We start from the raw sequence: 27,702 nt of genomic DNA on the forward strand, positions 1-27,702 counted from the left end.
TTAAAAAAAAATTATTGTGGACTTAGCCCCTTTTGCAAGCAAACTGAAATGAATCCAATCTCTTTTGATTAAAAAAGGGATTTTTCTCTGCCACTTTCATTCACGTTTTCATTTGAATTTCAAATTTTCTTTGGTATCAGAGTGACTAAAATTTAGAGGTTTAGAGACAGAAAACAATAAAATCTATGAAAAATGGACCTAACCCCTTTTGCAAGTGAGCTCTTCATATGTCGGCAATTCCATGAAGTATCTGCATCCAACCACCTTTATGTTGCATGTTTCTATTTTGGTAAATAGTGATTTTTTTTACCTGCTTGCTAAGAAAGCATGAATGACTGTAAGCAAGCAACCAGAGGACTGACAGCTTAAGGTCCTCTCCGAGGGACCTGGTAATGAAGATTAATGCCTTACCAAGGGGCACTAGCGTACCAAGTGGGAATAGAACTCGGGTCACCGGAATCCGAAACCCCTGTTCTACCGACTGAGCTATCGTGCCTCCACTGAGCTAGTTCATATGGAAATTCATAATTCTCTCAAGATATCCTAGCTTGAGCAGTTCACGAACTGAAGTAAGAAATGGGAGTTTGGAAATAGACGTCTAGGCCATTATGAATTTGTAGAAACTAGTATAATTTTTTGTTTTTTAGCTTTCGGACTTCTTATTTTATGATTTTCCTTCTTTTTTTTTCTTTGTTTTTGAACAAAATCATTTCCCATTTTCCCATTACGGTATCTACAAGAATTATTTGTACACTGTACATTAAGAACACTGTAAATGAATGGATGGACCAGAGCTGCCAACCATTACGTTTTTGCTGTAATCATTACGTTTTTTCATTCAAATTACGGCATTATGGTTTTTCTTTTCAAATTACGTTTTTTGACAATTTTGATAATTATGTGTGTACATAATGTATGTATGTGGAGTGCGTGTTGAGCCCGAGATGAGCCTGGTACTTGCGCGTGCGTAGTCGCCTGCCGGCCGGTTTTCCAACGCACTTTAATAATTTGATAGCGTGCACGTACATATACGTTAGTTGAATATGCCAGCGGCATGCATGGTACGAATCGCGATGTATAGCGACTGGTAAATACGTCTGTAAGGATGATGACGTCATCCAAGATGGCAACTTACGATGACAAACGAAATGATCGAGGATGATTATGTTTTGATCATCATTTGAAAGGAAATAACAGTAACTGCGGTCTAAGGTACGATATTTCTGAATTTTATATATTTTATCTTAAATTTGCATGTAATTTCTTTCCTATAAAGTGATGTTTTATGTACAAAAAAACGATCCGAAAATCAGATTTCCGCCGAATGTTAGATCTAACGTTACTGCTAATATGTTGTCTTTACGCACGGGCCAACACTCTTCAGGTGAGTGGAGCCAACGTTTGTTCTTGCAGCGCAGAGCGAGGAGTACGATGAATTGGGTAGGGTAATTCCCCAAATGTAGTAAGAGAAGAGTCCATTTGTAATGGAGGGGATTTGAAGGTTTGAGGGAAATTATTATTCCATTTGCAAAATTTTACAAAAATACTCATCATATATATTAAAGATTGAATCATCAAAAGATATTTTTCATATACTTTAAAATTAATTGTAGTGATAAAGAAATGAAATTTTGAGGCTATTTTCTTGAATTGATTAATATCAATTCCCTTCGGATAACGGTACTGTCTGGTTAATTTTCATCAACTCGTATCAAACAAATACGATGAATTCGGCTTTGAAAAGACCTGGAAAGCTCTTCATTGTCCCCTGAAGTAATAATTCTGGGTAATATTCAACATTTATTGATAGTTTCACATGATTTATACTAGAGAGATGTCCTTCTGCCTTTGGAATTCATTAAAAAAGTCGGCACTTTAGCATTCAGTTTAGCAGGAATGGGAAGATTTCTTCCCCGGTTCTGGCGGCCTAGATGTCTGCTCTATAGTGCTGTCACTGCTGGGGATGATTGAGTGTGCGTGCAGTGTGATTGAGGCTGAGCTGTGCACATCGTGAAGTGATTTACGATGGGACTTTTGTGGAATGATTTCAACTTCTTAATCTTATCTATAGATCTATTTGAATTTTAGATTAGATTGATTTATGAATAATTTTTCTATATTTGTGGAATGTTACCATGTACACTTCCATTTTATGACACTTTAATTTTAAAGGGTACTGTTTGGCAAAAACAATGTTACTTGGGAAGAGAAGTCTGAATTGATGTCAACTTTTTTTTTTTCTCTTAGTCTACAATTTGGTAGTTTTGTCAGGAAACTCAACATAAAACAATGAATTATTTTAGATGTGGAAAGGAAGCCCCAGAAAAATGGAGCCCTAAAAATGTTCACCAGAACTGATTTTGGTGCCCCTGAAAGAATTTTTTCTCGACAGATCTTCACTTTGATAAGTGCCGGAGTAGGTTGCACTACAAAATGAAAGGCCTAGCTACTTGTCATTTTTAGAAAAATTTGCCTAGGTGCCCATTTGACTAGAATAAAAGTGGCCTTCATGCCCTTTAGAATGGCCTTGATACCCCTTTAAATTTTGGGGCATTCAAGGCCACTTTGCCGGTTGCCCCAAGCTGAAAGTGCCCATTTAAAAATGGCCTTGCCCCTCTCAATTCTTAATTCAAGCCCTGCTACTGACTTAATTAAAGTTGGTAGATTATATCAAACGGCCCAAGACTAAGGGTCCAATTTGTAACACTCCGTTACTTAGCCCAGACTAGGCCTAGAGATTAACTTTTTTTTAATTGTTCACTGCATACATACTTTTTGCATTGGATGTTTGTCGCGTGTGGTTTTAAGGTTCGTTTTAACACATTCCTTTTTGTCTCACCTGCATAGCAGAGTGAGACTATAGGCGCCGCTTTTCCGACGGCGACGGCGACGGCGGCGGCGGCGGCGACGGCGGCGTCAACACCAAATCTTAACCTGAGGTTAAGTTTTTGAAATGACAGCATAACTTAGAAAGTATATGGACCTAGTTCATGAAACTTGGCCATAAGGTTAATCAAGTATTACTGAACATCCTGCCTGAGTTTCATGTCACATGACCAAGGTCAAAGGTCATTTAGGGTCAATGAACTTAGACCATGTTGGGGGAATCAACATCAAAATCTTAACCTAAGGTTAAGTTTTTGAAATGTCATCATAACTTAGAAAATATATGGACCTAGTTCATGAAACTTATACATAAGGTTAATCAAGTATCACTGAACATCCTGCATGAGTTTCACATCACATGACCAAGGTCAAAGGTCATTTAGGGTCAATGAACTTTGGCCGAATTGGGGGTATCTGTTGAATTACCATCATAACTTTGAAAGTTTATGGATCTGATTCATGAAACTTGGACATAATAGTAATCAAGTATTACTGAACATCCTGTGCAAGTTTCAGGTCACATGATCAAGGTCAAAGGTCATTTAGGGTCAATGAACTTTGGCCAAATTGGGGTATTTGTTGAATTACAGCCATAAATTTGAAAGTGTGTTGGTCTAGTTCATAAAACTTGGACATAATAGTAATCAAGTATCACTGAACATCCTGTGCGAGTTTCAGGTCACATGATCAAGGTCAAAGGTCATGTAAGGTCAAAGAACTTTGGCCACGTTGGGGGTATTTGTTGAATTGCCATCATATCTCTATAAGTGTATTGGTCTAGTTCATAAAACGTGGAAATAAGAGTAACCAAGTATCACTGAACATCTTGTGCGAGTTATAGTAGTTTTCAAAATCAGCACTGCTGCTATATTGAATCGCGTGATGCAGGTGAGACGGCCAGAGGCATTCCACTTGTTTTGTTGGAAATTCCTTTTTTTGGCCATAATGATTCCTTTTTTTGCTTGCACAAGGTTGGCAGCTCTGATGGACTATGATAAAAGTAAAAAATTTGTGACCTGGCTTTCATAAAATCTAATGAATTATATATCATATGAAAGAGAAAAGTATAGTCTCTGTTTTCCACCTAGTTGCAAATTATGATCATTAGGTGTGATAATGCATATTTTCATACCTTTTTGTGATCATTGAAGCAAATTTGCAATGCTTCAATAATCATGACTTATTTCTTATTTTTTCTGAGAGATAAGATGACATGCTTTCATTTCATATAAAATTCTGTTCCATTTCATCTGTTTTGACAGGAAATTAAATATTAAAGATTAAATCTATTTATACCCCTGTATAAAAGTCAATGAGGCTACAGCAGTCAGACGTCAATTCGTTTGAAATCTTCTATAAAATCTGTAATACCGACTGAAATATTAAGAAATGTATATCACAGGGATGCCAGAGTTCCTGCTATAGCCGGAATTCCGGCTTTTTCATTTTTCCGACCTTAAGTTCCGGCTGGTCGAGTTTTCTCAGGCCGGACAGAACTGTCTACGGCCAGATCCGGCCGTTCAATTAGAAGTCTATGCTCCATACGGCCGTTATATGTACCTAAGCTACATGTATTGTGCAAGAAAAAATCCTGTGATATAATGGAATTAGACTCGTACGAGCCGGTCAGTTAAACGCTAGTTTTAATCAAGGTTTTTTTGTGCGTGTGTGTGTATATGGTCGCATTACGCTAGACTGCACTGTATGTATGTGATTGGTGTTGACTGATCGCCGTACATTATAACGTGTATGGATTGTGAACGTAACTTTGAATTTTGAGAAAACGACTGTATTTGAGTCTAGTGTAATACCAATGCGATAAGTGGCATGTGCTGCATTGCTATGCGTTCGCTGCGCAATGAGTATGCCTACACCGGCCGTACACGGTGTTTTCGCGCTCCCGTTCAATTCACGTTGTTATTCTGAGCCGATTCTCCGTTTCGATTGTGGATTTAATCACAATTTTTCAACAAATATGGATGTTGAAAGAGGAACCAACATTAAAGGGGAATCCAACCCAAATAAAAACTTGTTTTTATAAGAAAAAGAAAAATCAGACAAGTTGATAGGTGAAAGTTTGAACAATATTGGACAAACACCAAGAAAGTTATGAATTTTTAAAAGTTGTAAATATTGGTAATCACTATACTCATGGAGACTTCAAATTGGCCGCATATGGGATGTCATAGTGATGTAAGGCAAGGACTACTCTTCCATGTACTCCAATACATATTATGGCTAAAATATCATTTTTCCCAAAAGTTTTACTTCAATTATATTTTTCTTTCATGAGGACATGAAACAATATACTACCTGGGTTATATTTAGATTACTGCCCCAGGGAAATGGGCACTTAGGAGAAAACCACAAATCCCTGATAATAAAGTACATGGCCTATGGGAAAGTTGTCCTTGCCCCTTGTCATAATTTACTTACCCATTTGCCAATTTGAAATGTACATACTATTAGTGATCTCAATTTTAAAGCAGCTATAACTTTCTTATTGCTTGTCCGATTTCTTTCAAACTTTCACCATTCTGTTTAATTTATTTTTCTCCTTCCCAACAAAACATTTTATGGCCAAGGCTGGATTCCCCTTTATAAAGCAAAAAGACAGTGGAATCAAGAACAAATTCCAGTGGAAGTGGTTGGAGAACAAAGACAATAGTGGAACGTTTCTCTCGGATTATTTTCGCAAAATCTATGTCGCTGGTAAAGCACGATATATTGTTTAATTATGTTCTTGTAGACTTCATCAAGACATAAATATTTTTCATGAATTAATTGTAAGTTGAGGCTCTGCAACATAAAAAAATGCCCAAAACTTGAGCTAAATTTTTGGGAAAATGATCCCTAAAATAGGCTCAGATTGCATCAGAGACCATTTAGAACAGCTAGAGCTGGACCCCGGCCGAATGGGACTTCGCGCTCGTCATGTGCGCTTCGCGCACAATAATTTACCCTCCAAAAAAGTTCAGGCCCTGGGACCATTTGCCACTGGCATCCCTGATATCAACTGAAAGCATACTGTATCTCACAGAAAAATATGAAATTAGTCATGATCAGTGACACGTTACGCGCTACGCTTCAATAATCACAATGAGGTCTGAAAATATGCATTGTCGCATATAATGATTAAAAATCATTCAAGCATGACTGATTACTATTTAGAAGTATGTGCAAAACAGAGGCCATACTTTTTCATTTTTTGTATTAATTTTGACAGGAAATGAAATAGGAAAAATGAATCTAATTATACCCCTGTACAAAAGACAACGAGGCAACAGCAGTCGGTCGCCAATTCATTTAAAATCTTTTATGAAATCCGTAATACCGACTGAAATATTAAGAATTGTGTATCAAATGAATGCACATCATCTCATCTCTCTGAAAAATATAAAGTCATGATCACTAAAGCATTGTGTGCTACATGTATGCTTCAATGATCACAGCAACATCTGAAAATATGCATTATTGCAAGGCTCGACATTAGCGGTGGCCCAAAAATTCACCTCGGGCAACCATTATTGATAAAATGTTAAGTTTTGGTGGCCCGAATCGGGCAACCAATAATTTTCAAAGTAGCGCAATTTTTCTCCCAATTTTGCACGCATTTATCAACTTTCTACAGCTCAAATTGCAAGCCAGTTCATCATGCGCCTTTTTTGTTGATCTACACACAAATACACACACACACAGTTTGCATATTAGGCCTACAGCTATAGCATACAGTAGCTATTATCCAGCCAGCCGCGCCGGCCGGCTGGCGTGAGCTTTGCATGAAGCCACTGCATACAGCTGTGCTCTAGATCTAGCTCAGCCTATTCAGACTCAGGGAGCTGCAATAAAAAATGTTGCTGCTGAGAAATCTTCCACAGAACTTTGAAAATCTAAGTCAAAGTCACCTTTTACACCAATGAAATGAAATTATACAGTCTATATTACGAAAATCTGGTGTACCCTGATTATTTGCAAGTATTAAGAAGAGGAATTATGACCTCTCTTTTGACTCAAAAAGACCGATTTCCACATGAATTAATACACATAAAAACACATAGGCAAGTACATCACAGTCCCACGTGTGCATTTGTATGTATGTTGATACTTGGTTTCTTTCGAAGCTGTGTATTTTCTAGCCTTAAACAAATAGACAGTTTCTTTCTTTCTTGTTTATAAATGACTTCTTAAACCACTCTTGAGAAAGTAAATACTTTGGGAAGGCATTTCATTGATATGAAATGTGATTTTTTTTCCCAACATTTTGGCAAATATAGGGAAGGACTTTTCTCACACTTTTTTTCCAATATAGTTTTTTCCGTTTTCTTTTTTTTTCTTTCATTTTTTTTTGACAGTGGTTAAACCATTTATACCCCTTCCCATTGAATATGCCTGATTAAAAAATATGTTTCTACTGAAAATAAAATAATACAAACTAAAGGATATAAAAATAGAAATGTGCCATTCCCAAAAGGTAAGTGAAAATTATATGCTTGGCTTTTAATTATATTCCAGTCAGAATAGACTGTTGCCACAGCTGTTGAAAATATATGTAATGGCTTCTTCCTCCTCAGGAGGACGACAAGAACACACTTGTCGAAACGTCGAGATTGGGTGGTCCTTTTCAGGACCAACATATGCCCAAGAAAGATACATGGTGTACCGTGAAACCTACTACACTAAGATGTATAAAGTGAAAGGAACTTAGTGGTAGTGGCTGCAGAATTAATATTTCAGAAGTTTGTTTTATTCATTTTTAATGTTTTTCTTTATATTTTTCGGGCCACCAAACTTTAATATCGGGCCACCAAAAAAAATTATTTGATGGTTTTGGTGGCCCGCCACCACCAAAAAAAGTTAATGTGGAGCCTTGATTATTGCATTTCATAATTCATAATCATTCATGCACGATTAATGACAATTTTCATCTTAGTGCAAACCAATTGCTATACTTCCCTCTTTCATATGATACATGTATATAATTTGTTATTACCTATCCAAGGCATTTTAGCAGATAAATAAAAATCATATTTCTCTGGCTACTTTCAATCCGAGACCAAGGAGGTAAACATTTGCCATGTTGCCCTCCCCGGTCTTTGCCCATAGGAATCATGTACAAAATACAGGGTAATATTGGCCATATTTCTGCTAATGCGCTTGCGCAGTAGGAGCCGATTTTGATTGCTAATTTCAGTATTTCAGAAATCTGGCTGGAACCAGTTTATGAAACAAAGTACATGTACAACGCATTGTAGACAATGCGCGGTGTGGCCAGTGCATACACAAACGTAACCCAAGCGCAAGATTTATACGCGTTGAGTGTATGTGAGCGCCATGCATGATGCGCGACTGCAAGGTAACAATTACGTCACAATTGCTTATTAAAGGTTACTTTGCTAAGGTCGTGAATAACCTGAAATCAGAAGTAGTGATAAGCAAACAGGCATATAAATTGTTCCGAATAGTAGCTTGAATTACACATTGTACGCTTTAGGTAATAATAATAATATTGACTGGCTCTTTCGGGAAACATCAAATATGTCGCCGTTAAAAGAACCATATTGCCCTCGTCTAAAGATTTGGGCCTCGTCTAAAGACTTGGGCCAATATGATTCTGTTGCGGGCGACATATTTGATGTTCCCCTCAAGGCCAGTCAATATTATATAATTATACTTTATGATGGCCAAGTTAAGAATTTTTTGGTGCCATAATTCATCTTCTCATTTTTGCATTGTTGTATGTAGTGTACAAATAATTCTTGTAGACAATGTACATGTGCAGGGAGATTTGCATACACTAAGGTTGTACTCTTCATTTTTCTGTGTTTTCTTGACAGGATACGGAGCAGTATGAGGCTAGTCAAATGGAAGAACTCAAGGTTGAGATCAACACTATTCAGGAGAAGCTTTGGACATTGTATCAGAAAGAAGATTCATTACTGGTAAGAGTTTGATGATGATGTCATTGTTATCATTAGCAGCAGCATTGTTATCATCATCATCTTCCATGACCATTACCAGCATCATCACCAGCACTATCATCTTTGTCATTATCATAATCCGCAACATCAGCATCATCATCATATTATAAGAAGCATTTTCATCGTCTTCATCTTTATCATATTCATCATCAATTGTGCCAACAGCTTTACGAAACACTCCTCAATATTGAACTGTAATTTATGTTGAATGTTGAACGATCACCTCTGCTTTTACTTTTGGCTCATATCCACATCTCTCATTTTCTTTCTTTCTTTGTCATTATTTTAGAACCAATTACAAGAATACATGTACATTATAGTACTTTTGTTTCTTTTGTTATATTAGGTATACATTTCATATTTTACAATATTTATTTATGCTTATCTATGATAATTTGTATTGTATAATATTATTGTTTGTATTGAGTTGTTGATTATGTTGAATATGTGAAATGTTGATATGAATGAACCTTGAACCTTCTTGATCATGGAATACTTCATTGATGTGTTACGGCTTGGTGGATGAATCTCCGGACTTTCAACAAGGTCTGGGTTTCAAATCCTACCGCAGCACTTGCATCCTTTGGCAAGGTATTTATCTACATTTGCCACACTCCACCCAGATGGATACCTGGTAGGAAGGAATTCCTTGACCACTTGAGCATCCGATCAGGGTAGTTTGGCTAAAGCCGTAGCTAAAATAAGCAGCGCTTGGAATCATTGTGTTAAAGGGGAAGTTCACCCTGAAGAAAAGTTTGTTGTAAAAATAGCAGAATAGATAATAAAAAATACTGGGGAAGGTTTGAGGAAAATCCATTGAAGATTTAGGAAGTTATGAGAATTTTAAGTTTTGGATTTGTAACGTCATAAACGAGCAGCTTCCCCATATGTTATTTGATATAAAATGCTTATATTTCAATTTTTTAATGGTTCCTGGTGACTTATTTTTGTTTTCTTTTTAGAAACAGGTGTGATATGATTTGTCTATTGATATAGTGAAGGTACAGTATAAACAATTTTCAATTTTCTGAGAAAATGACATTTCATTGGTATTTCACCATTCAATATTTTGGAAATCTGCATATGATGTCACAAATCAAATGAAATTCGAATAACTTTTTCATTCTTTGATGGATTTTTCTCAAACCTTCAGCAATAATTTTTAAATTATTTTTCTGCTATTTTTACAATAAACTTCTTGTCAGGGTGAACTTCCCCTTCAAATGCTCTATTAATTCTGCATGTTATTGTTCATGACATTCGTTATTATTTTTTCCAGAGGGAATTATCTGAGCTGACTGCAAATCATTTCCCTGAGTTACCATATCTCTACCCTGCTCTTGGCATCACCAAATTCTTGGTAAGTTTCAAAACCTGATTTATCATCTTCATATTGAAAATATAGTTAATGAACCTGTTTCTTACTGGAACTAGATACCTGTATAAAGCTCATGAATTTCAGAAAGTAGTAAGTAATAATAATAACAGCCAATTTTTATATAGCGCTTTTCCCAGAATGGCTCAAAGCGCTTTACAGCATATTATTACCCTTGTCATTGGATTCATTTTAATCCCGCATGAAAAGTGCACAATTTCCACTACCTGGGGAGCATTCCTTGCATTCATCGCAGCCTCATTATGGCGCTGGCAAATTCAAACATACAATATCTTTCGCATCCTACTGGGTACCCATTTAGCACCTGGGTCGAGAGTGGCAAAGTGTGGATTAACGCCTTGCCAAAGGACGCTAGACCGCGGTGGGATTTGAACACACGACCCTCTGTTTACAAGGCGAAAGTCAGAACCACTACACCAAAGCTCTTCCAGTAATGGTTGAATAACATCCAAATTGCATGATTAGTTGACATTGACGACAAAAGAAAGTAATCCACATTTTCCATCCCTTGACATGTAGTTTTATTGCTATTCTGTATTACAAAGAGAAAGCAAGAAAATAAGTGATGAAGTTTAAGGATGGTATTTGGTCTTGCCAAGTCAACTCAGGATGAGAAGACATATCCATGATGTCATTAAGTTGACTTGATCCGGATGTGAGACAAGATCACAAGAAGAAAAAAATCCTTGTCCAGTTGACTTGATCATAATGAAAGGACAATGAGATGTGGATGTTTCCTTCTCATAATCTCATCCTGATAAAGTAAACCTGACAGAATCCAGGATTTTAATTCTTTTAAATCGTTGTAAACCACATTTTCTCTTCCTGAATGTTCTTGTCACCTGTATGATATTTCAAGCTTCAGTTTTTACTTCACTAAAATGCAGTATATCAAGTGGAGCATTGTAATACGATGCTATCAATGCATCTCTGGCACAGCTAACAGCTGGTATTCTCTAGTGGTAGCAGCGCAGACACTGACCAGATTCCATTGCGGCAGCTGAACAAGCTTTCCAGAATAGGGACCAACTAGGACAAGATCAGGAAAAATCATCATTAAAACTTAAAGAAAAGATATAAACAAACATACTGATCACATACATGTAGAACTTGCCAGTCCAACCTTGGATGAATAACTCCCCATTATGTTCTCTCAAAGCCTGATACATTTGTATACTATGTTATAATTGACTGATTCTGTCTCCTCAATTCTATCCAGGATACCAATGGGCTGGTCAAGGATGGTCGTGACCTCACACACCTTGAGCTCACACCAGTGCCCGGCTGTAAGAAGACGACGGTCAAGCTCGCTAAGGTCAACGGAAAACCTGTCAGCATCATCAAGGTAATGTTTTAGACTACCCGGCATTCCCGATCATGATGAATCTGACACCCTCAAAGTTGAAACACAGAGAAATTTCCAAAACAGGAGCTCAATATTTCACACTAAAGATTTTTTAAGCACTATAAAGTAGTTATCAACTCATTTTTACTTGCAGAGTATGACATGGGAGTCGCATGCCAACATAAACTATTTAAAATCATGGCTCACACATCAATATTACAACAAATTGTAACCGAAATTTGAGGTCATGCCCGGCAAGCCCCCATGGATAGTTTGAACATGCCAGTAGCACATCAAGAAATTAACCTAATCTTCCAGAAGTAATTGATCTTTTATCAGCTACTATGTGACTGTTCAAGTAAATCCATCATGCTAGAGGAGATAATAGCCTTCTCTATATTTGACACCAAAATGCTGATAGAATGTTTCATGTATGTATTATTTTCAAGTTCTGCTCCTCAGCTTACCTTCCTGCCCACTATTAGGTACTCCTGCTAGTAAACATCTTCAGCTTGGTGTTTCATAAATCTGTTCCTAAGTTAAGAGTACTTTTAAGAATGACTGGTGAACTTTTCTTATGCGCTAGATAGTCACCAATGAGCATATTTAGTGTATACCATTTACCACAAGAAAGGATCACCAGTTGTTCTTAAAGTCACTCTTAACTTCCAACAGCTTTATGAAACGGCCCCTGAAGTCTCCTTTGAACACATTTGTCTGAAGAAACATTTCCACAGAGTCATCCTTGTCTTTTTTTAAAGCTTATTTAGCAGACCCAAAATATACAAATGCAATGTTTTTGAGGGAAATCGTCAGATTAGCGGCGACTAATTTGATCAAATTTGTATTCAACGGCTTTAGAAGGTACTTTATTATTCATTTTGACATGTTTGACTGCATATTGTGCGATTTCATTTGAAAAGGGAAGCAGAGAAGATGTTTATTTTTTATTTTTTAATGACTGACCCATGTTGTTATTGGCCTTATGAGGGCAACATAACATTTTTTTAAGGCCTAAATGTACAAATTATTAAAATTATGTATTCTAGGTAATTCATCTACCCGATAAGCATACACTGGATAAGATGATTGCCTACTCGGTGATCGATATCCCGTCTTGTATGAGACTCCATGCAGTATATCCAGAGAAAGACGGTTCTCAGCTCTCACTTCAGTTACCATACATGGGACTAGGGAACATCGAGACTGCCGTCAAAGAAGACGGGCTGCTTAGTAAGACGGCTGTCATCAGTGTCTGCAGGTACCTTAGTCTGGTAGAGTAAAAATATTGTGTAGAGAAATGTTGGTATTTTTTTGGAGCTCATGCTTGTCAGGATTTAACTGATGATGATGTTGATGGTGGTGCAGACCTGCTAACCAGTACATTTTAGCCGTATTTAGTACGTTTTTGCAACCAAACTATGGCAGTACGTTTTTTCTTTAAAAAATACGTTTTTTGTAAAAAAAAAATATATTATTATTTATTTATTTTATTTTTTTACAAAATCGTAATTTATTGAGAAAAATCATCTCTATATGTCTCTATTTCATAAAACGTACACAAATATGGTTATTAGATCAATGTAATTTCAGGTAACTTTTTTTTTTTCAATCATTTTGTAAAAACCAGGGTGAGATATACACAAGTTTCAATGTTTTTTTTTTTTTCATCTGCAAGAGCAGTGCGCATTTTAGCTTGCATGCAGCTTGAGCGCCGTGATGGGCGAGTGCGCCAAGCATTTTATTATGAAATACTCTTTTTTGGGGAAAAATACGAAATATTTATCTAACACGGTAAAAATACTGATTTATTTTGTCAAAATACTGATTTGGGGTATAAGAATACTGAAAATGCAAAATACAACTTGGCAGCTCTGGTGGTGGTGATGATGATGGTCATGGCAGTGTTGGTGATGATGTTGGTGGTGGTGGTGGTGATGGTGATGATGATGGTGGTGGTGGCGGTGATGATGATGATGATGCTCAAGGCAGTGATGGTGGTGGTGGTGGTGATGATGGTGATGCTGGTGATGACGACGATGATGATGATTATGATGCTCATGGCAGTGATGATGGTGGTGGTGATGGTGGTGGATGTGATGATGATGGTGGTGGTGGTGATTATGATGATGCTGCTGCTCATGGCAGTGATGATGATGGTGGTGGTGGTGATGATGATAACGATGATGATGATGATGGTGACTTAAATGATATTGGTGGACAAGCATAACATAATTAATAATGGTATCAACAAAGATGAAACATGTTACTCTAGCTGTTTAAACCACAAAAGGTGAGCATGAATTTATCACCAATTTACGAGAGAAGAATATTTCTTCTGTTTTATTATTATAGGGATATTTTAATGGCCCTCGAGGGGCTTCACAGACTAGGTCTGGTTCATGGAGGTATACACCCAAGGAATGTTCTCTTAGAACAGAGGGTAGACAGCAAGGAGGAGGAGCCTCAAATCACTGCACACCTTGCCGAGTTTGACTTCACAAGAACCACTGTAAGTAGAAGTAGTGCTGTAGCGAAACTCATGTATTTGTCGCAAACAACAATTTAATTTTGAAAGACTTTAAAATCATAATCACCATATTATTGTAGATCTAGATCCGATACATGTAGATAAACCTGGGGTGGGGGGGGGGGTGTACAAAAATATATACAATTTCATAATATCTGAAGTATTAATGGTTTATGGAAATGTCCACATGTATTTTATTTATATAAATACTTTAATGGACATTTTATTGGATTCTGTTGGAAATTATTTTTGAGGTTGCAACTGAAATTGGTATTTCTCATTTTTATCTCTCCTTCCCTGTCTCCACCTCCCACCCCTCCCCTTTTTCCTTTTCCCCACCCATTTTCCTTCCCCCCCCCCAACCCCTCTTCCTTTTGTTTTGATGGCATCGGTAGAGCGAGACAGCTTTGAAGGGCTTCACCACCGAAACCGGGATATGCTTCACGGCACCGGAGGTCAACTGCGGCCTTCAAGCAACATCACAGGCCGACATCTTCGCTTGTGGTCTCCTCCTCCTCTGGGTAAGTGTCCTGCATGACCCTGACAAAAGCAAGCAAGTCACAAAGAGTGACATATCCTGCAAAACAGCAAAATGTGCCTGTTTTTACACAGACGCCAGTTATTAGCATGATGGCGAGCCATCTAGATAGATAGATAGAAGAATGTAGTGGTAGGTGAGTGAAAAAAAAGGAGGAAACTAGGCGAATGAAAATGGAAGTCATGAAGGTGTTAGGAAGTAAATGGAGAGAAAGGAAAAGAGAGAAAAGGAAAAAAAGGGTAGGAAAAAAGGAGGATCAGTATTTTCTTTACTTTGTCTGGAAGAAGAAAATGATATAGAAAAATATAAACACACATTGAACATCTATATTTAGAACAAGTTGCTCCCTTTGGTCAAAGTAGGACAGTATTGATTGTTCAGTGATCCTATGAAAAATTATTGGACATATTTTCATAAATTTCAGTATAATCGAACATCTCACTTAAATACAGGTCATATTTTCAATTTCCATCTTAGTTTGTAAAGAAAAGATGTGTTAGTTTGTGTTAGCTTTTGGTAGCAGTGACTGTCTTAATACTCCTAAAGAATATTCCCTAAAAGGCTCAAGATAATGTTTATACCATGTTGGTTCAAATATAAACTGTGATCAGTGTGGTCACCACTGTAGTCAGAAGCTCAAAACAAACTGAAATTTCTACCTCATACCCAGTTTGATATCTCACCATCCTTTCCGGCACTTCTCCTCTTACAAAAAATGGTTATAAAATGATGTTTTTAATGTTTGATTATAATTATCTGCTTTTATGTATTACTAAAATAATCTGAATGACATCTCTTCGCACTTTACTGATATTTATTTCCCCCTGACATCAGATCCGCTTACGATGTTTGCCCTTTCTCCACTCCGGGGAGTATTCCAACAAGAGTTTTTGCTAGGCATACCGCATTAGACGTTGGAAACCAACTACTTTTCATGGTTCCTTGACATTTTCTCCAGCGGCAATTGCTACTCTGTAAATTCTAAACACTAATGGAATGGGCAACTCCAACCCTAGAGTTAACACTATGGCCCATCCTAAACCTACCCCTAAACCTAAAATAAATCCTTTTGCAATTCCATCCCCAACCCTATATCTTAGAAGAAATAAAGCCTGGAGCAATTGTCGCTGGAGAACATGTTGTGTCACCAGTTTTCATATCCTCAAACCACCATCACAAGATATTGGTTAATCAGATTTCTACCACAAAACGTACCTGGTGACAACCTTAAACACCTTAAACATGGAAAGATGTTGATTTCTTTGTGGATTTGATCTCAGGCGCTCTACCCGACCAGAGTCTTCAAAGTCGAAGCAGACGGCACACCCGACCTGCACGGCTGCGACCTTCCAGCCTCCCTGACGGAGATTCTGGACGCCATGCTGAACTACAGCCCCTCCAAGCGGCCCTCCGCCACCCGCGTCATGGAGTCCTCGTTCTTCACCAGCCCTCCCGACTTTACCGAGAAGTCGCCGGCGACGATGACGATAGTGGTCAACGAGGGCAACTCTACCCTCGAGGAGAGTTCGCTGAGTGATATCCCAGAGGGTGAAGACAACCAGAGAGACATCAGTGCCACGGTTGATCCTCAGACGGAACAGTCACAGCAGGTAAGAGGGATTTACTTTCAAAGGGGGAGCGAACTGATCAACACTGCTATCTCTCATTGACTGCATGCTATAAATGGCTAGTTTTGAAATAACTATTAGTACAGAGGATAAAATAACCTATTTTTATACCCTATTTTCCGGTAAATATACCGCATCTTTTTCCCCCTCTTTATCATCTTGAAAAGTCGGGAGCAGTTTATCCAAAGAAACATTCAATTGTCATCGGTGACCTGATTAAATTTCTGCAATGTTGAAAGATCAGGAACAACCAAGAAACATAGAGAATATTTAATAGAACTATTTGTTTTTACTAAAATCAGTTTTGATTTAATATCTTTTTTATAAAGGTCGCTTTATATTATCAGCTGTTTAATGTTTCTTTGAATAAACCGCACCCGACTTTTCAAGTTTATAAAGAGGTGAAAAAGGTGCGGTTTATTTACCAGAAAATATAGTAGTTCATGTGATATGAGTGTATTGAGTAATGAATTACAATCACTACATGTATTGGGCCTATATTACAAGACTAAACTTCTGTGAATGTTGCATTATGGTTGATTAACCTTGTCAGATATAAGTAGTTCAGGACATGAGGTGGGGCCATTGAGGCTGCTGGTTCGTATGTCCTTTAAGGTGGATTCGTAATTTCATTAACATTTTTTCTACAGTCCTTAAGTCTTTCGATAGAATAATGTGCTGTATAACAGCCTTGATTATTAGTTGATAAAGTAGTTGTTTAGTAGTTAAAGCTATATAAAAAAAAGTTGTTTAAAGTTGGTATAAAGTATGATTGCCACTTGATCTTAATGAGGAATGATAATATATGTAGATATTCAGTATAATGGCATTTTAAGGGAGACTTTCCTTAACAAAAAGGTTAATTACACAGTGAAGGTTCCTTCAATTGAATCCTGTGCCGTAGGACCAGTCCTGAACCCTATACCTTTTGATAAAACAAAATAAATATTGTGAACTTTATTGCAGATAATGTAGCGATCTGGGGGGTGTTTCACAAAGATTTAAGTATGACTTAGAGTCACACTTTTATGGCAGCGCGTATATGATATGCAACGCGCAATCTTATTGATTAATATGCAGTAGTGCGCGTCCTCTTAGCATGGTCTGACTTATGCGGTCATGCCTTATATAACGCATGAAACTAGGCATTTAAGTACGAATCTAAGTCATACTTAAATCTTTGTGAAACACCTCCCTGATCTCTGTGGGGCAATATGTGATTGGTTCCTTGGTAGCATAACTGTGATATGGGCAATTCCATAGGTTGGTGGACATGAGCTCAATGTGTCTTTGTACATATAGCCCATCTGAACCGTAATGTGAGTAACCACTTTATCTGCACCCCTTGTAAAAACCATGTGTTCTTTATTTTTTTTAATTATATACAAATTTGTCTCCCTAATATACTTCTTTGAAATGGATATAATCAACTTTCATAAAAGCCTTGCATGAGGACACTTTTCACTTACAATGTATGTCCACTTTTCATTTTATGCATGTCCAAATCATGTAACATGAGTAACCGACACATTTCAAAGATTTGCCAGGAGCATAATGAAATTTCCCAAGTTGTTTTTATACAAAGGATAGTCAGACTGCGTACTATGTTGTGATAAAGAGATGTTTAGTTCCTATCAATAATAATGGAGTTACAGCTCCAAGTATGAGTCAAGGTGTCTCCAAATGTAACGTGAGTAACCATGGAATAGCCCGTATGAATACTATAAAGGGAAAAGTTGGTAAATTTGTTATTCTGTGGGGTATGTGTAATGTTTCATTCTGGATCAGGGAGGAGGAATTGTTGGAGTAAATTTACAGTCTAGCTGGTGCTTTTGAATTTGACTCTTTCCTTTTAAAAAGGTCATGAATGCATTGTTTCTTTCTTCTCCCTCTCTTTTTCTGTCTCCCTTTCTTTCACTCTCTCTCTCTTTCTTTCTGCAATGGTTTCAGACATCATCGCCTGGAGGTACCAAGAGATCGATGAAGACGCCACCAGTTTCTCCCCTCAAGAAAGCCATGACTGAGAAGCAATCTCCTGGACAGATGCTCCAGGACTCCCCTCCAAAGGTCCAGGATGATATCGCCAGCGGCCAAGGAGAAGAGACGACAACAGAGAAAATAGAATCCGTGGTCCAGGAATTCAGCCAGGTCACCTTGGTAACCGATCACAAGGGTATGTCTTGACGATGACATTGTGGTAGTAGCTGGGGTCGGTGGTAGTGGGGGTAGGAGTTATTTGACCGGACTGCTTAGAGAGCATAAATGCTTGTTAGTACACAACCAGGGGACAGGCAGCTGCTGAAACCGCTGCATCCCAAACTGAGCTCTGTCACCAAAGATACGTCTCACTCTTATCTTTCTTTTTCTTGCCTTTTTGGGACTCACCAGATTGTGAATCATAAGCCTCTTCTGCAATATCTTCAAAGCTTGACTAGAATGTGATGATTTGTTAAACGCTGTAAGATGGTACGAGTATCTGATAAATGGACATTTTTTCAAATGTATGTTTTCTTCTTAACAGTTAACACAGAAGACACTGGAGAGGCTTCAGACTGTGATAGTGGTAAGTTTAGGTCCAGTGTCACAAAACTTTCTTTCAATTTCAAATTACAAACTATTGTAATTAGCAAGTACCATTATTATTGCAATTAACTAAAGTAGCCAGTATATCAATGATTAAATTTCTGCTGGATGCCCATTTATGTCAACTGGGTCGAGTGTGGCAAATGTAGATCAATGCCTTACCAAATGTACGAGTGTCGAGGCGGGGATTGAACCCCAAACTTTGGGCTATACAGTCCAGAGATATATGTACTATAACACTAAGAAGTATTTAAATGATTTACTTCTTGTTTTTGTTTTGTAGAGCCCCCTCCTTTGGAAGATGACGAGGTCGTCATACCAACCCTAGTAGAAGGCCCCCGACACTCAAAAGGTAAGATCTCTTACAGCAACTGAGTTTGGTTCAAATGTTCCCCAGGGAGTGGCGTAAGTGTGTAAATTGCGTGCAGGCAAGCCAGGATCTATTGACCGCTACGATGATATGTTTGTAAAGTCAAGAAATTTTGACGGGGGGATGCTCTCCAGGGAGTGGAGAAAGACATAATTTGTGTGTGGGCAAACCAGGACTTGATGACCGGGGTAGTTGTGTTTGTCAAGATTCGAAGCTCTTGGTGGAATGCTGCCCAGTTAGTGGAGATTGCGTGTAAATTTGTGTGCGGGCAAGCCAGCATCTGTTGTTGGAATGTTCCCTGGGGAATGGAGACCAACTGCTTGTCGACCGAGTGGATGGCTATCAATATTCATACCAAACTGTTTTTTTTTTAAACAAAAGTCTATGCGCTAAGACTAATTTCAAGCACGGGAGTCAATTTGAGACTCTTGTGGTGCAATCAAACTTCTCTAGCTGTCTCCTCATTCTTCATGAAAAAAAACCACTCTTTCCCTCCAACACACTGTATTACCCTCCTCATTATCAGGGGCAACAGAAGCGGGGCTTCAACCGTATGATTGTGATTTTTTGCATGGTCAGCCCCCCCCCCCCCCACTTTGAAAACCGTTCCACGGCCCCTGATTATGATGGATATATTTTACTATTTTTGCTTGTAATGTGTGTTGACCTTGAATTTACACTTTTGTTATGTTATCAATGTTTTAATGAAGATTGAAATGAATGCAGTCAATTCAAATTTATTCAAAGAATATGTGTTTTATTTTATTTTTATTCGTGACAGAACCGGCAGAAGCAGGCAATACTGATGCTGATGATAATAGCTCCCCAGTCTGAGGGAGGGATGATGCGTCATTCATGTCACAGCTTTTTAACCCTGTGCAGACAAATCATGGCAGTATTATGATTTTTGTTCTGTAACACGACATCATCCTTTTGAAGAGATACATTCTTATTTTCAATAGTTCACTTATGTCTTGTTGAAGAAAGAATGTTTAGTCATGTTGTACAGAGTCAAGGAAAGAGTGCTGCTCATGGACTATTTTCTCTCTTATTTTTTTATCATAAGTGGACGTTTTCTTTATTTCTAACATTCGTAGAGTGCATATAAATCATATATTATATCATTAAAAATGTTAGCTTAAAATGTGTTTAGTAATTCGGGTTATAAATTAGGTCTATGTCTGTTGAGATTGATTGATGCCAATTCTGTTCATCACAAAACTTAACATATATGCGAATACTGCTAAGAAATCGTAATAAGATAAGTTTAATCATAAGTTGTGCCGTAGTTATGAGCAGCTCAAACTCGTTATGTCTCTGAAAAGTACTTGGAATTAATCAGTCTAAGTTAAGTTTTAATCTCAAGTCTTTGCCTTAGTTATAAGCAGCTGATCAGCACAGTATTTTGTAAGTTTCAAACAGTATTTTGTAAGTTTCAAACCTTGCCAAAGAGTACTACTTATTCTGATCAAAACAATAAGAAGAAAGTCAATTTATGTTTGCCAAAGAGACTGTTTTACGTGTACTCACTATGTATGTGCCAAAATACATTTCCAGAGTTGAGGATATGCACATTTAATGCATTTTTGTTACTTTTTTTTGTAAAACATGAAGATTGTTATCAATGTATTTGCTCATGTACGTACGTGTAGTTTGCCATACAATGAGCTGTTGTCATTCCTCTTTCAAACTGTGCCAAAGTTTTTTACACAAATAATAAATAAATAACACTCTCCCTCACAGAATATGTTGTTTTGTGATGGGAGAGTGCTATGTGTTTAGTTTGTAAAAATGATCCAGTGCTTCATTTCGTAGACTCGAGGGAAGTAGCCCACAAAGAAATGAGGTAACATTAATGTGTGATGTCGTTGTGGAATAGCGAGCTTCGGTTGTTAGATATTTAGAAGATCGTGATATTGATGTTTATTTCTTCTTGTACAAACTCTCTTATTACTCTCTAAGTTCATTTGTTTATCTATGTTCATTGGGACCAATAAACCCATGAACTCCCACAGAATGGGCCCTGTTACATAGCGCTTAGTGATTGATCGTGAGGCTCATTTCTACGATTGAATGCATTGATTGTTGTGTATGATCAGTAAATGAAAACCAACCATCCAATCAATTACCACGCTTCATAATGCGGAGCCCCGGGAGGTGTTTGTTCTCAATATAAGCCAGAAGGGACTTTTGCACCTGCCTCATCAGGTGAAAATACCTGGTATTTTCAATCTGGAATCATAGGCATCAAGTACATGTATATTCCGGTGCGAAAGCATTGAAAGAAAGCGCATGCCAGTGAATAGTGGAAACTTTTCAGATTTACCGGAAATTGTGCATGGATATTTGCAGTGTGGACAAAAACTACAAGTACTTTAGATGTTAGGCAAAGATAGTGTGCATCATTTGCTGGGGGAGTTAAAAAGTCTTGCTGCAGACAGCCGAGTATGAGAACATTTTTCATTTGAGGAGGGTGTGAATGCATGAATAGATTATCAGGTATTTTATGGATTGAACAAAGCCTTGTAATATATGAGGCTTTCTGTTTGTAGCCTCGAATATGCAGAGATTGCATGTTGAACAGAATTCTTGAACAGATTCACAGAGAGAGAAAATTTTGAAGAAAATACAGAGGGCAGTCGTAAGTCAAGAGGATTGTAGGCAGAGAAAGGACAGACGCGCTGTATTCATATTTCTGTTCATCGATTTCATTATTCTTTGTCTAACAGTGTTCTCCACAGTATTTGCTTACTTTATTTTTCAAGAATGTTTCATCTAGTTTAGAGTTGCTTTTGGTCCCTGAGTTGTGAGTGTTGTACCTTAAAGGTGACTTGTCAGAGGTCCAAGTCCTGATACTACTAGCCCTGGTCTCTGTGGCAATAAGTTCTTCTGTGTTACAGGTCTTGTTGCTTCCAGTCTATGGTTGGTCAGTAATTGATGAATAGACCAGGGCCAGTTTGGGGATACTTGCTTTCTCTTTAGAATTACAGGTTTTGAACAGTCTTGGCTACCTAATAGATGGCTTGTTGATAGTCATGGTCTTGATATGATCTCTTCAGTAGTACCGGTCTTGGTGCATCCCTTTGTAAGTAATTAAGATGATGGTTTTAAATGGGTCTTGGTGAGTTTTGGGATACATGGTTTCTACAAGTACTGCAGGTTTAGACTAGTCTAGGATACTGGATACATAATAATTGGATCTTCAGTTTTACAGGCTTTGCCTGTCTCGATTACTTGGTAGGTGCCTTACAGGTAATGAATGGCCAGTGCCTTATAGGTAAAGGCCAGTTTGGGGATACTCGGTTTCTTGATAGTTCCACAGGTTTGAACAGTCTTGGCTACTTGATAAATGGCTTGTTGGTGGTCCAGGCCTTGGTAGTACTCGCCTGGGCTCCATAGTAACTGGCTCTTCAATGTTACTCTTCTTGGTACAAGTTTTCAGGTGCTCAAAGTGTGATGAAATATAAATCATGGACAATTTTGGGGATATTTGGTTTGTTCAGCATATACTACAGGTTTTTGCCAATCTTGGTTGGTTGATAGATGGCTTATCAGTAGTCTAAGTCCTCATACTACTTGTCCAGGGCTCCATGATAAGTGGCTCGTTAGTGTTATGGGTCTTAGCGTTTCCAGTTTGGTTGCTCAGCAGATGAATTTATAGAGGTTGTGGTCAGTTATGGATACTTGGTTTCTTAATTAGTACTAAAGGTTTTTTTCGTGGCTACTTGATAGGTGGCCAAACAGTAGTTTGGTCTTGATACTTACTAGGTACATAATTAGATCTTCAGTATTGCAAGTTTGCTCACATTTGGGCTACTTGGTTGTTGGTTTATCAGAAGTGCAGATCATGAAGTAATGTCTTGTCTTATCAATATGACAGCTCTGTATCATTTGTAAGTTGCTTATTGCTATTACAGGTCTTGGTCAGTCTTGGGGTACTAGACTTCTTAATATTGCAAATCTTGATGTTACAAGTGTTTTAGTTGGTCTGTCATTCAAAGTCGTGATGTTTTATTGTGTTCAAGGTTCCAATGAGAAGGAGAACCAGTTTTACTTGTTGAAAATTTCCAGATTGCACAAAGTGACTAGCAACTTTTTAAAAGGAGCATGATATCTTGGATGGTATTTAAGTTGACTTAGAGGTAGGTTGACTCACAGGATTTGGTGTCCCAGAGGTCTGCGAGATTAATTCTCTAGTTGGCTCTTCCTCACATCAACCATTGTCTTTAATAGTGAAGCATGAAGAGACTGGCCTTTTTAAAGGAGTATGATACCTAGGATGGTCTGAATGTGTGTGTTTTTTTTTTAAAGGAGGGTGATATCTTGGATGGTCTTTCAGTTGACCAAGAGGCAGCTTGATTCCCTGCAGCTATGGCCAAACCACAGAACCTTAGGTGTTCTATGATGATTTTTCTGGGTTTTTTTCTGTCGATTGTTAGGATGAACTGAGATGTAGTTTGATGATTGGCACCTTTAAGGGTGACACTCTCTGACTGACCACTAACCCGTAATTGCTCTCTTGTCATTAGGATACTTGTAGTTGACTAGCTGCTTGAGGTGTTCCCAGGTCCCATGATAGAAATGTGCAGGAAGTTCTGTCAAGACGTATCACAGCTTGGTGAATCACTTTCATATCAATCAATCTGGGATGGATTCGTCTGGATTGACACGGTCAAGGTTTCATCTTGATTCAAATTAAAGAGGAAAGAATTAGAAATCTCTTGGTTGAAAATGTCTTTTAGATTGTCGAGCTGGTTGAGATGTTGTGACTCAAATTACACAAGGTCTTAAAAGTTCTGAATATTCTTTGAAATGTCATTTGTAGTATGAAGTATGAATGATGGGGACGTATATATACAAATGTCTGATTTTGATATTGCCTTACCAGCTCTTCCAGAATTCAAAATTTCCCATTTGCCAGTTGGTTGATTTCTAGTTTCCTCGACCAGCAAAATTTATCTACGAGATCGGACGTGTTCTGATCTTGTTTTCGGATGCATTAACACATCACACAGCATGGCCACAAAGGAAATCTAGTGGCACGACTCTGCTCTGGTGAATACTGGTTTAGTGTTCTTCATGGAAAGTTTTCTCCAAAGTCCAGTCTTTGTAACTGCACCTTGATGAAGTTCCATAATGACTTTGGTCAAAGTCGATCAGATTTACTTCAAAGTCCTCACTTGTTGATGTGAATTTCGATGGACTTCCATATTCCCACATTTTCTTGCTATGTGCAGCAGCTCTTGCTTCCTTGCTGACATGTGGTTGGAATTAATCAGAAAAACACTGGATTTTACATCATTATTACAAGGTAAACACTACAAGGGGATTCCCCAACCATGAGATCAAGCCTCTTCCACCTGACTGATCCGTCAAATCTTATCAAGGTCAAGAAGCTCTGTTTTACTGGCGAGTATCACTAATGGTCAGTAACATGGCATGTCTTTGTCACTTTATTCTGCCTGTGCATAGCATTCAGTACATACATGAATGTGAAGAATGGTTTAGAAACTTCTACTTGGAAATCGATTAGTGAAGTAGACCCATCAATTCCTGAAGAAACGTTTTTAAGATGTTCGATTGACCCAGATGTTCCTTCTGAGAATACAGTTGGGTCTACATTGTATTGCTCATTGTGTGGAAAGACTGATTATTATGAGTACTGGTTTACAGTCTACTTGAAATTGATGCATCGAATATGCATTCCCTAGTAAACGACACTGTGACAATGTCCCATTGGCCAAGATATTCTTGCAGAAGGGTCTTGCGCAGATGATGATATTGCTCATTATGTGAAAAAGACTTATGATTATGAATAATGGATACTAATCTTCTACTTGACATGAGTGTATGGGTACCTATTTCCTTTAAGAATATTCATGATATTGCACGTTACATTGGAAGAGTGATCACCGCTCTTGGTTCGGCAGACAGAGGTTGTAATGGTATTTTGCAAGATTTCTTCCTGCACAGCATGTGATGGCATACATGTGAGTTTGTGGTATTGACTCCGGCCCGGTATACCATGATTGCTGGATAGTCTTGGACTTGGTGATGTTTAAGGATGACAATAAGTCACAGAGAGCAAGCATAAGATTCAACTCCAACATGCTAGTCTTCCAGGAGAGGTTTCCAAGATGTGTTTGTGAACAAAAGTGATGATCGTGACAAGGAATTTAAAATTTGATAAAACTTGTTCCTGCTGCTAAATCCTCTACAAATGAAAAGGAGAGGTACAGTAGAGAGGACATGAGTTCACATGAATGCTTCATGTTGAATGGAAGCGAGAATCGACTGGATTGTTTATCTTTCCTATTCTTAGATTCTGTTATTCCTCCACAGTATTTATTTTCTTTCAGTGTTATTTTCATATACATAAACAAGGAGATCTGTAGCAAAGCAGTTGATGCCTTTAGCCATCCAAATGTACGGGTGTGTTCTTGTCCCAAGGATGATTTGGAGAAAGACAGAAAGTACATGTATTTACATAATAGGAGTAACTAAATAGCAAGGGCAACCAAAATGATGCTCTTATAAATGAGTCTGAAGTAATACTGGACTGTCCAGGGTCTGGTAACACCAAGCCTAGTGACCAGTCTTACATTTGATGTTATGACTGATTGTGCATTGTGATTAATACAATCAGTTGTAAAATGTATCTTACAACCATTGTCTTATGGGGCTCAATTGTGTTGCATGAAGCTAATCATAAAGTTGTGACTTTACAAATGATTTTATGAATGTTAATATGAAAGATTAAAGTATGGCAAGCCATGCTGGCCTTAAACATTTTAATTTAATCACACCAGCCAAAGTTGAAGCATGCTGAATTGGGATTCACATAATGGCACTTCATAATGCATTCATTCGCAAAGTCACGCTTAACTTCAATGAACAGCTTTGTGAAACACACCCCTTGCCCCGAAGACGCCATATTCGAGCCAAACTGGCAACAATCTTTGGCTAATGTGATTGCATTTCAGTTTCATGCACGGCACAATTCAATCATCATACCAATTGGTGCAATTTTCACCACTGCTTTCTTCTGAATACTTTACCTTCAAGAAATTTCATTTCAGAATCATAGATCTGAGTGAACAGATCATTAGCAAGAGATTGGGAGCTCTGCGATAAGTCTCTTTCTTACTTGCCCTGATTTGATGTCAAATACTTTACAAGCTATGTGTACATTCCAAGGTAGATGAGAGATCTAAACATAAGCTAATGTGTGAAATACATTATTTGTTTTATATTCCATGACAGAATGAGAATGTCAAGTTGTAGATTGGACAAAGTATGCAAGAGGAAAGGCGATGATTTTGTATAAACAGCTAGATTCCTTCAAAATACTTCGGTTAATTTAGTTATTCGGCTGGATTCCAAAGATTATCATTCTCAAGCAGTAGAACCTTAAATACATGTATTAAAATAACCAGCAGTTTTAGGTTTTTCTTATTCACGTATGTATGCAAGTTAAAGGCTGATATTAAGTACTATTTTACTAATGTTTTGGTCAAAGTTTTGTATTTTTGTATTCATTTTTACATTTATATGCATGTTTATACTGTATTTTGGTTTTAGTGTTTTTAAAGGATGGTATATCCAGAATAAAGATCACTTTTGGACGACAAAATATCGTATTGTAGCTTGTGAATTCCTTTGGAGTGCAGATTTCTTTTTCAAATTCAGAAGGTCTTTTGATGGTTTCAAGAGAAGAGTTTTTTTTTTAAAGTTGGACATTAGATCCAACTTCAATCAATAAGACTCCATATTCTTTTTGCTTTATTTCTTTTTGTTATGTTGACAGATATACCTTTTTGAAAGTCGAGTTTATAGTGATATCACATGCCAGCATACCTCCTCCATAATATTATGTTGTGTTACATAACATTTCATGAATTGTTTTAGATTTCAATAGGTAAAAGGGGGTATACAAGTGTACTTCAGTTCATGCGCTCTTCTTTTGAAAAAAAAAGTACATGTGGTCATGAACTATTACACAAAAGAAACAAATATTGAAGTGATACTCATGGTAGGTTGGAGAGCAGCTTGCATGCAAAGTAAAAAAATCATAACTACATTACTTCATGAGGCGATGCTGCACTAGCTCAATTTTTTTTTTTGAGGGGGGGGGTTGCATTTGAGCTAAATTTTCCCAAAATGCCCTGAAAAGTTTGATATGGTTTATTTCAAGCTAGTGAAGCACCGTGCAAAATCGCGCTCAATATCATACCAAAACCGCAAACCAGCTCAAGTTTTTTTTTTTAATCCTAAGATGACTGGCTGAGAATTAAAACCAAATAAGCGAGCCATTTGTAAGAAAAGCTGGTTGGGGTAAGTGATTGAATCACAAATAGTGTTCTTTTTAAAGTATCACAGGCTGATGCTTTCATTATTAAAGTTATGGTGGATTTAACTGATCACCATCAAAAGCAAATTCACTCTGTG

General features: G+C 37.6%; 1 protein-coding gene across 2 annotated transcripts in view; it reads left to right on the plus strand.

Moving 5' to 3' along the window:
* Positions 1–26,887, plus strand: part of LOC129281586 (serine/threonine-protein kinase 31-like) — a 52,254-nt gene extending 25,367 nt beyond the window's left edge. For both annotated transcript variants that reach the window (XM_064113329.1, XM_064113330.1), the window contains exons 18-28: positions 8,721–8,825; positions 10,144–10,224; positions 11,480–11,605; positions 12,655–12,866; positions 13,961–14,117; positions 14,531–14,656; positions 15,954–16,283; positions 18,252–18,474; positions 18,823–18,864; positions 19,168–19,236; positions 20,036–26,887. In XM_064113329.1, coding sequence (XP_063969399.1) covers positions 8,721–8,825; positions 10,144–10,224; positions 11,480–11,605; positions 12,655–12,866; positions 13,961–14,117; positions 14,531–14,656; positions 15,954–16,283; positions 18,252–18,474; positions 18,823–18,864; positions 19,168–19,236; positions 20,036–20,088 — 1,524 coding nt within the window. In that variant the 3' untranslated portion in view covers positions 20,089–26,887. The remainder of the gene's footprint in view (positions 1–8,720; positions 8,826–10,143; positions 10,225–11,479; positions 11,606–12,654; positions 12,867–13,960; positions 14,118–14,530; positions 14,657–15,953; positions 16,284–18,251; positions 18,475–18,822; positions 18,865–19,167; positions 19,237–20,035) is intronic.
* Positions 26,888–27,702: the final 815 nt, after the last annotated feature.

The sequence above is a fragment of the Lytechinus pictus genome, chromosome 18 (assembly GCF_037042905.1).
Source record: "Lytechinus pictus isolate F3 Inbred chromosome 18, Lp3.0, whole genome shotgun sequence".
Classification (NCBI taxonomy): Eukaryota; Metazoa; Echinodermata; class Echinoidea; order Temnopleuroida; family Toxopneustidae; genus Lytechinus; species Lytechinus pictus.